General features: G+C 34.2%; 3 protein-coding genes across 3 annotated transcripts; 1 reads left to right on the forward strand and 2 right to left on the reverse strand.

Annotated features, from left to right (window-relative positions):
• Positions 1-432: 432 nt before the first annotated feature.
• LOC11435129 (uncharacterized GPI-anchored protein At3g06035) lies at positions 433-1,571 on the reverse strand. The gene is made up of 2 exons (XM_003626252.4): positions 1,404-1,571; positions 433-1,118 (listed from the first exon to the last, which is right to left on the reverse strand). Exons 1-2 carry the CDS (start codon positions 1,483-1,485, stop codon positions 613-615), a joined length of 588 nt encoding a protein of 195 aa, XP_003626300.3. The 5' UTR covers positions 1,486-1,571; the 3' UTR covers positions 433-612.
• Positions 1,572-3,354: 1,783 nt separating this feature from the next.
• LOC11435130 (NADPH-dependent aldehyde reductase 1, chloroplastic) lies at positions 3,355-4,750 on the forward strand. The gene is made up of 4 exons (XM_003626253.3): positions 3,355-3,565; positions 3,671-4,047; positions 4,130-4,488; positions 4,579-4,750. The coding sequence occupies exons 1-4, from the start codon at positions 3,443-3,445 to the stop codon at positions 4,599-4,601; spliced, it is 882 nt and encodes a 293-aa protein (XP_003626301.1). The 5' UTR covers positions 3,355-3,442; the 3' UTR covers positions 4,602-4,750.
• Positions 4,751-5,494: 744 nt separating this feature from the next.
• Positions 5,495-9,841, reverse strand: LOC11429779 (mevalonate kinase). Its single transcript, XM_003626254.4, has 5 exons — positions 9,501-9,841; positions 9,170-9,413; positions 8,772-9,025; positions 6,006-6,419; positions 5,495-5,875 (listed from the first exon to the last, which is right to left on the reverse strand). The coding sequence occupies exons 1-5, from the start codon at positions 9,634-9,636 to the stop codon at positions 5,757-5,759; spliced, it is 1,167 nt and encodes a 388-aa protein (XP_003626302.1). The 5' UTR covers positions 9,637-9,841; the 3' UTR covers positions 5,495-5,756.
• Positions 9,842-10,231: the final 390 nt, after the last annotated feature.

Genomic DNA, 10,231 nt, shown 5'->3' on the forward strand with positions numbered 1-10,231 from the left:
AGAGAGGGGAAGGATGGTGTTTTTTTTTTTTAATTAAAAAAATCTTAATGGAATAAACAAAAATAGAAAATAATTTTTGTCAAAAAAAAATTGGAAAGGAATTAAAAAATTCCACGTCACTCACTGTGTCCCACAGTCACACTGCCGAATCATTAAATTAAATTTATCTGACCGTTGGCTGTGGAAGGTAAACCAAGGAATCTTTAAATTATAGGGGAAGAATCTCCGATTTTTTTTTCATAGAGGTAAACCAAAAATCTCTCAAATGACAGGGCTAAAAGCCTATTAATCCAAAAATAAATGCATGTTACGATTAGAGACCACAAATCCAATGTCATTAACACCCAATTCCTTTTCTTTTCAACCTATATATCAACTACTCAGATCAAGATAATTACTCTTTAATTTAGTGCGTGGCGTATGAAACAAGAATAAAACCAAAAACTGAATTAGCCACATTTGCTTGTCACGTGAGAAATTATAGAAATGTTAAACCAAAAACAGCACACAAAATTAATTCCTAATTAAGTTCACACTACATTTTCACAAGCAAAAGAAAAGATTAATTCAACTACATCATATCCATAATGAAGATTAATAGAAAGCTAGAAATTAAGCACTGAAATAGTTGATGATCACAACAAGCAACAAAACCATCAAAACAAAATTAGCATGTAGAGAAGTTGTTGCTGCAGAGAAAGTTCCAGTAGTTGTATTGGTAGTAAGAACAAGAACCATCCAATCATCTTCAGAACCAAGTCCAACTCCAGTGTACTTAGAATTGTTGAGAAACTTTGCATAAATATCAGAATGAGTGTAATTAGATAGCACAACCGTTGGTTCTAATTTGGATACACAAACAGGTAGAATGACTCCATCCGTGGTTGTGTTAATGTTAATATCACATTTATCAATATGTTTTTGCAAATTGGGGATTCTTTGGTTACCACCAGGACCAGAAACTGGGTAATATTGGTTCACTTTTTCACATGGTGTATCTTCTATTTCTTCAGCAACTTCATCAGCTAAACAATGTGCCTTGTCATTTTTGTTGAGTGGTGCAAGATTCTTGGTCTGTCTGAAGCTGTTGATTCCCTTCAATACACTGTCCTCTTTGTCTGATCAAACCAATCATAGATTCATGCATAAACATAACAAAGCCCAATTAGAGACCAGTTGAAAATGTCCACCAAAGTCCTCAAACCATGATCAATTTTAGGACCACATGCAAAATAAAATACACTTAAAACAGTTTTACCCTTCCATAACTTTAGTCAGTCAAAGTTTAATGCATAAACATAAAAAAGATGTATGCATGTTGAATTGAAGTAACTTAAACAGAAGAGATATGGAATTATATATAATAAAAATAGAAAGGCTTTATTGGGAAGAAAAGTACGTACCACTAGAGTGAGCTGGGTTGGAAAGGAATAGGAAAGTAAACAACGATGCAAGAAGTAGGAGATTAAGTTTGAAGCAAGCCATGATATGGTGAGTTTGAGTCCTGAAGGGCAAGACGTTTTAGATGAATGAATTGAATTTGAATTAAACAAACAAACTTGAGAAAAGTGTAAAATTTGAACAGATCAATTAAAAAGTGAAAGAGGCTAGGTAATGACAGGTGTAAGTGTATCTTCAACACGTGGCTAACATGCAAGTAAAAATTTAAGATAATGACAGATTCCGTTATACATTTTGACACTATTTTATTTTACTTGATAAAATTAAGGTTTATATGATCCAATGGTCCCTTAAATAATTTCAAATTTTCTTTTTAGTCCTACAATTAATAAAATGTATTTTTAAGTCTCTCAATTTTTCCTCTGTTTGTCAAATAAATCTCGAAGTTAAGTTTAACCCCAAATGATGTTTATGGTGGATCATTCTTAAAGTTGGTCTACCATATATCCTATTAATTATTTTAATTTAAACTGATTAATTTTTATTTTTAAAAGAGAATTATTGTATTAGACAAGTCTATTTTATCATACGATGTACCACCAACACTTAATTTTTTCCCTTTTATTCATCTTCTATATTTTCATCTTCATCAATCATATTAATACATTCATACAAACACACAGAAAAATAATAGCTCAAAACAAACACCCAGAAAAATAAATTAAAACAAAAAACATAAAAAAAAAAAAAAATAAATCTTCTCTTCTCACTTTTTTCTTTTCTCTTCTCGTCTCACTCTAAACAATTCTTTATTATATTTAAAATGTAGTCATTTGGCCACTTTATAAAATAAAAAACGAAAAAAATAAAAAAAAAACTTATTTTGTTGGAACTAATAAAGAAAACTTTATAAACCCAAAAAAAGGTTTTATAATGATATGTGAAAAAAATCACTAAAATTTCCATGTTATACTATTATTACATACATTTAAATTATAGTTATAAAAGTGGAGTGATATAGCAGTAAAATTTTATAGACACAGATATATTTATTTTTTAAGGAAATAGACATAACTATATACCCCTAAAAAAAAAAATAGACATAGCTATACCGGTGGATTTAACATCAAATGAAAACCTTTCCATTTATTGTGTTGTAGTTGTATATGTAGCAAACCAGTGGATTTTATTGGTATACATTTGAGATGTGTAATTATTAAATCCATGATTAAACAAACGGAACTTCTACGATACACCTGCAAATTAAGATGTATCGATACTTCTACTTCAAAAAATTTTAAATTAACTATTATTTTTATAGAATAAAGTGCTATTTATTGATATTTATATTTTAAAAAATGTCATTTCATAAGAAAAAAAATATTATTTCATTGTTTATAAAAATCATACTAATTTTTTTACATTTTATTGTAAAAAAATAATCAAAATTCTCTATCATAAGTACTAAAAATTCAGAAAAAATTAATTTTATTTCGTCGACGTTTTTGGTAAATAAAATTTAATTATTATAATTGTAGATGATAGAAAATGACATTTTTCTTCAAAAAATATCACATTTGACTACTAATTTATTGATTTGATATACCAATACATTTAAAATTTTGGATGTACCATAAAATTTACGACAAATTAACTAGCAAAATGTACCAAAGAGTTCAAGTTCTTCAAGAATATGTATCAAATCCAAAGGGACCAAAATCAACTCACACTCTAACTCTGAGTTGGTTTCCAGAATGCCCTATTTCTATAGATGTGTCTCTGCCGCATGCCATCAATAGCACACGTCAACACCTCCTTCTGCAACTCCTCACCACCTGGCATGCTCATATTCTCTACAACAAAACACGTGCATACAGAAGCCAAAATCATCTTTCACCATGCACAACCAAAATCAAAGTTCCTCATTAGTATATATGTTCCCACCCTCCACACATACTTTGTTCGACAATATCCTAAAAAAATCATCTCCAATATTATATTTATATTCAACAACTAACAGAGAATTAGTTTATCTTTGAAAATGACTACTGGTGGACAAAAAATTCCCCCTCAGAAGCAAGACACACAACCTGGCAAAGAACATGCCATGAATCCAACACCTCAATTCACTTGCCCTGATTACAAGCCAGCAAATAAGCTTCAAGTATACATATCATATCACAGTGTTTTTACATTAAAATAAATTTATACAATAATTCGCTTATTTAATCTTTTTTAGTGAAAAAATTAATAATAAGTTCTCTCTCAGGGAAAGATAGCAGTGGTGACTGGAGGTGACTCTGGAATAGGACGTGCAGTATGCAACTTGTTTGCATTAGAAGGTGCCACTGTGATTTTCACATATGTGAAGGGGCATGAAGACAAGGACGCAAGAGACACACTTGATATGTTAAAAATGGCTAAGACTGCAAATGCCAAAGATCCAATGGCTATACCAGCTGACCTTGGTTTTGATGAAAATTGCAAAAGAGTGATTGATGAGATCATCAATGCTTATGGACGTATTGACATTCTTGTCAACAATGCAGCTGAGCAGTATGAGTGTGGTTCAGTTGAGGAGATTGATGAACCAAGACTCGAGAGGGTGTTTAGAACTAACATCTTCTCCTATTTCTTCATGACCAGGTAATAAAACTTACAAGTCTATATCATCTTTAACATAATTTTATAAAACATATTAAATATTAGTGGTTAATTTGTGAGATAGGCATGCCCTGAAGCATATGAAGGAAGGAAGCAACATTATTAACACAACATCAGTGAATGCATACAAGGGGAACTCGACATTGATTGACTACACGTCTACTAAGGGTGCCATTGTGGCTTTTACCAGAGCACTTTCACTTCAGCTTGTGAGCAAAGGTATAAGAGTGAATGGGGTTGCACCTGGACCTATTTGGACTCCATTAATACCAGCTTCCTTCAATGAGGAAAAGACTGCTCAATTTGGTTCTGATGTGCCAATGAAGAGGGCTGGACAACCTGTTGAGGTTGCTCCCTCTTTTGTGTTTCTTGCTTCCAACCAATGCTCCTCTTACATAACTGGCCAAGTTCTCCACCCCAACGGTGATATGCTTATAAATGCTTCTAATGTTATATATTTGTTCACACATTGTATGGTCTTTCTAACACATTCTTTTCATTTTTATTTTTCAGGAGGAACTGTTGTGAATGCGTAGATGGTGCTCGTGATCTGTGTGCAGGGCTTTTGTGGTTTTAGTGTAGTATAATATAGTGCATATGCAATGCAACCGCTACTTGTTTGTACATTTTGCTCTAAAATGTGTAAACCTTATCAAATAAAATAATAAATATATATTTTCAATACTACATGGAAGTATATGTCATGTTATAATTAAAATTGTGGTATTTTGGTTGTAGTACTTCGTGTTTACCTGAGAGGCTTCATTAGACGTCAATTTAACCCATGCACAAAATGGCGTGTCATATTCAGTACAACTCTGGAAATTCAGTATACCCTATAATTCAGAGAGATAAAGACGAGGATTAAAGGGGGAGTATTATAATAAACATACCTGTGGAATGGTAGGGTAAATTTGAGCGGAATTTTCTCAAGTTATGTGGTGGAACAACATAAAACAAGTTGGTGAGGATAAAAATGATCTAGACTTAAAGCTTCAATTCAAGAAAGATCATAGATGAATAGATGCATGCAAAGGTTAATGGATAATGAATCTTATGTACGATGTAAGAGTGTTTGAGTTACAGAAAATGCTCCTGTAATACAAATGGGATTTGGATTCCCTGTAGTCAGAATTTCTTGCATTTAGGGAGAAAAAAAAAGGTTGTTTTTGTCTTTATAACATACCGTAAATGCACTTGCAACATTTTTCTCTCCACATGACATGAAATACAGGAAATGTAAGAAATTCTGACCATGATTTCAAATCTGAAGATTTATATCCTACTTTCCGTTCAGGATTGTATAAGAAAAAGAAATTACAGGTCCTTCATAAAAGAAAGAAATAGAATCAACTGAGCAAACGCTTCTATGAAGGACAAATCTGTAACGGAAGTAAACAAACAACTGAGCAAAAGCTTCTAGACTTTATTTTTGACTGTAAAAAGACAATTGAATTTCACTTTAAATCAGATGAACAAATACAATCAGTAATGGAAGTAAACAAACAACTGAGCAAAAGCTTCTACCCTACAAGAGTGTGAGCTACCACATTACATTGGCCTGTCTTAAATTTTTTAAAAATGCACAAGAATGTTAAAAAGAGATACATATACTCCCATACTGTTTATTGATTCTGGGATCAGATCCCTTGATCATTGACTTCACTCCTAGGAAAAATAAAAAATAGACATTAAGATGAATGTTCAAAACTAATTTCAACACCATTCCCACCAATTCCGGCAGTGAAACATTGGAACCCGTTCGACTCCAGTTCAGCAATCACTTTATCAACAACTGTGGGCGATAGCACTGATCAAAGCATGTCAAGAAAAGGAACAAGAAACTGAGATTAGACAACATATTTTAGATACTTATTTAATCAATAATGAAAAATCTTAGAAGCACAAAGAGAAGACGACAATGAGTGAAGAGGACATACAAGTTGGAAGCAATGTCAGAACACATCCCCCACCACCAGCTCCTGTCAACTTAGAAGATAACTTGTACTTCAATGTTGTTCGAAGAACAGTTTCTATTGTGGCATGACTGACCCCCATACTCTGGAGCAGTCCTTGATTCATTTCCATTAGCTCTTCTACCTTCTCTTCTAACGTAGTAACAGAGAGCTCATCCGGTGTAGGTGACTGGAGAACGGTAGTCAATTCTTTGCTGATAGAATCAACAGCAGTAAACACAAAAGCCATGGCATCTGGGTGCCTCAGCATTCTCTCAGAAACACCAGCCACCAATGCTTTTGTGTTTCTACCTACTCTCGTGTTGGTAATGAGCATTTTAAGGGAAGCGTTTGACTTCATCCGTGTCAAGTTACCAGACTTGAAGCTGATTATGTTACCTGATGATGACAATTATTGAGTGAGTTGCACATTCGGAGGCAATAACTAGTGATTCCTCCAAAAGAGTCACAATTTGTACAGATATACTGTATATCTTTTACCAGACACTACTGTGTATTTCTTAATGAGTTAATCCATATTTCCTATTCTGATTTTGATCATCGCATAAATACAACTGTATTTGCTATTTAATTCATGGTCAAATTAAATTGGTCTAATTCTGATGAGTCCAAAGACTACTAAATTGAATTTAGGTTAAAGAGTAGCAATGCATTAGAAACATGCATTAATGGTAATCAATTACATTAAATTGAAATGACAGTTTTTCTAAACCTCGTCAAGAAAAGAGACAAAAGTCTCATTGCAGAACTTGGCGAATTGGATGAGGAAGATCATATATCACATTCTTACATTTTTTGTTCAATTGTCGAAGTAATTTCACAAAACACAACTAGTTGCTATATATGATATATCCAGGTACTTCATCTTAACAAATACTACCTCCGGTCCTATTTATAAGAGAAATTTAGGTCAACAAAAGTGAATGTATTTGGACTGAATTTTTAACTAGATACATCAACTTTTGTTGACCCAAAATTCTCTTATAAATAGGACCGGAGGGAGTAATCCTTAGTGATCCAAACCAATAACCATTAGTAATCTGGCATCATGCAGATCCCAAACTTTTTGGTGTTTATTCTAGGTTGACCACATCTAGAGTCAGGGCTGAGCACAACCGGACCCAACCGAACCCGTAAAAACGGAGGCATGTTTTGGGCCACGGGTGGGTGGAGACGGTTTGAGCGGGTCCTGAGGTGAGCATAGTCAGGTCCAGGTAGGTGCATATGGACTTAAACCACACATGGATAAAAAAACTCAAACCGCACTGACCAAACCTGACCGCATATGGACTTAAAATAACTCGTGTGTGTGTGTGTAATTTTATTGGTATTGACCGAACCTGACTGCATATGGACTTAAAATATATATAATTTTATCGGTATTGCCCTGTTTCCACCACAAACACACATTCAGTACCAAATCAAAGTCTCAAACCCTAGATTTCTCTAATCCCCCTCTTCGTGCTCTCATCTCAAACTCAGACTCAAAATCAAAACATACTACCCTTAAATTTGTAATTCCTCTACTCTGTCATCCCTTCTCTCAACCGATCAGTATCGCATGGCACCCACCCCTTTTTGTAAAAAAAAACAGAAAATTTTGTTCCTTTTCTCTTATTTTTGTCCCTTGATTTCAAAATCGAAACATGATATCTCTAGATTCCGATTCTGTTTCATCACCCACCTCTCAAGACATAACCTTTTCTTCAGATCTAACAGGTTTGCTGCATTTGATTCAATCTGTTGTCAAAAGCGGCCGCGCCGGCCGCCGCTATAGCAGAGCGTAGCGGAAAAATCAGGACCACCGCGCCAGGCCGCGTTGGCGCGTGGCATAAGTGGAAAGCGGTTAAAGCGGACCTATCAATAGTAAAACAATAACTTGTACTAGTTGTATATAGTTGATATTAGCTATTTCCGATTTTGCTATCCCTATTATTTCATATTACGAATACTTCATGAAATTTTGAGTAATGTTTAAGGTATTTTAGTATTTCTTTTTTAATAGTATGGTATTTAGTATTAAATTTATTAGTGGCCACACCACCGAAATAGCGCCCGCTACGCAACCCACTCCCGCGTCGCGCCAATTTTCCGCATTGACAACAGAATCAAGATTGCCCATTACAAAAGTTGTACCATATCTGTCCAAGATTAAACTATTCATTGAAGAAATAATGATTTTAGTAACTTGGTATTTTCTTTTACGACAATTTCTTTGTTCATGAAGATTTTGGTTTATGATTTTTACTCACAAGTTGTTGTTTTTACTATTCTGAGATGAGATTATCACTTGGGTTTGCTTTAGAATTTTTTTTTCTCACTTTTTTTTTTTTATTACTTACCTTCAACCATGCAAAACTGCTCAACCAATCAAACCGCCACCCGACCAATCCGATGCTACAAACGGTCGGGAATGGTTGAGATATTCTCCTTTTCGGTTCCGTTCAGTTTTGGGATTTTCAGCCCGAAACCGACCGAAGCTCTACCCTATCTAGAGTATCTAGAGTGATGATTTTCTATTTTATTTACTCTATTTGCCTATACTATCACATTGCAATTCATTCTTACCGAACAGAAGATTCAAGTTGTAATCACTAGAAACAAGGAAAAAGAAGCAAAAAGGCATGTTCCAAATATGTAAATGTGGAGATAGCATGGATTGACAATATGTATCAAACTTTTAACTTTGCACAGTTAACCAACAAAAGAAGATGAAATTTTGCAGTATACCATATGAACTAACTGTGTTGTCAATTCCTGATGGCTTTCCATGGATGATCTTCTCGCCTTCAAAAGCCCATTTATTTACCAAATCAAGTTCCTTCTCCCCAAAAGAATGCCATCCTTGCCGTATCACATCCACAGAAACAGAATCAGTGACAGCAAGAAATGCAGCCGCCAGTGCCACACAGAATGCCGCGGATGAACCCAAACCCGATCCCAAAGGAAGATCAGAATTAATAACGACAGTAGCAGGCTTAAATCTACACAAACAAAGTAACAAAATCAAACACTTAAATTTGAATTTGAATTCCATCCTGACCGCGCTAGCTCAGAGCCACGAATATTTGAAGTGCAACTAAACAAGATATAAGTAAAGAAATTGATTTGAAGGTTTAGAATTTCACCCTTGAATAGAAGAATATAACCAAAGAAAAGCGGCAACACCAGAAGCAAGTCCAATTTTAGCTTCAGGTATATTAAGCTCTTCAACTAAAGAAGCAATTGATTTAGCACACTCAACAGAACATGAATTAGGAGTTGAAGATAACAAAGAAACAGATTCAGGAAAAGCTTCTCTTATTCTACTTATAGGCCATTCGAATTCCAATGCCGTATCCTTTAACAAAAGTCTCAACGATTCTTCATTCTCTAAAAAGCACAAAATCCAAATTAATTAAATCGTAATGACAAAAGAGATTAGAGGGAAAAGGATTGATTGAGTGAGGGAGAGAGTACCAGAAGAAGGAGTGGAAAAGCGGAGAGAAACGTAGGTGTATAAGTCAATAGAAGAAGCAACGGCGGTTGATCCGTGAACAACGGCGTGTTCCCCGGCTAAGATGATTTTTCCGGGAGCTCTGGCTTTAACCTCCATTGATTGGGATTGATTATTTGATTTTGTCTCTGTTCTATCATCTATGACTATGATCTAATCTAACTATATTTATATAAATAATCATTGATTTCTCCGATAATGGTCATTATTGAAAACGACATCGTATTTTTGGTTGTTGTTCGTCTTGAATGAATTGAATACACATCCCATGCTAAGCATCACAGTCCTCGTTCGAGTTCCATGTGGAAAGCGTGTCGTTTTTATAAAAATGCTTTTAATTCCTTTTTTGTCCAAACATGATGCTTGATTTTTGACTCTAAATATCATGTGTGGTCGATAATGGACCTATTTTTAGAGGAGCCAATTTTTTAAAAATTTAATTCAATGTGCAAAACAAGTGACGTTTTTTTCTATTCAAGGAAAAATTATTTTGCAAATTCAACTAATTGAGCTCTCTTCAAAATCTTTCGGCGATTCCACCACCACCACACAAACTCTAATATATTGCCTTGGGCTTTCATTGGATAGAAGCACAAAAAATGAAAAATGTTTAACCATAAGTTAGCTTATAACATATGATATTATAACGGGTGACTTATGAGCTAACTTATAGCTGATAATATATATATTTGCT

This window comes from Medicago truncatula, chromosome 7 (genome assembly GCF_003473485.1).
Source record: "Medicago truncatula cultivar Jemalong A17 chromosome 7, MtrunA17r5.0-ANR, whole genome shotgun sequence".
NCBI lineage: Eukaryota > Viridiplantae > Streptophyta > Magnoliopsida > Fabales > Fabaceae > Medicago > Medicago truncatula.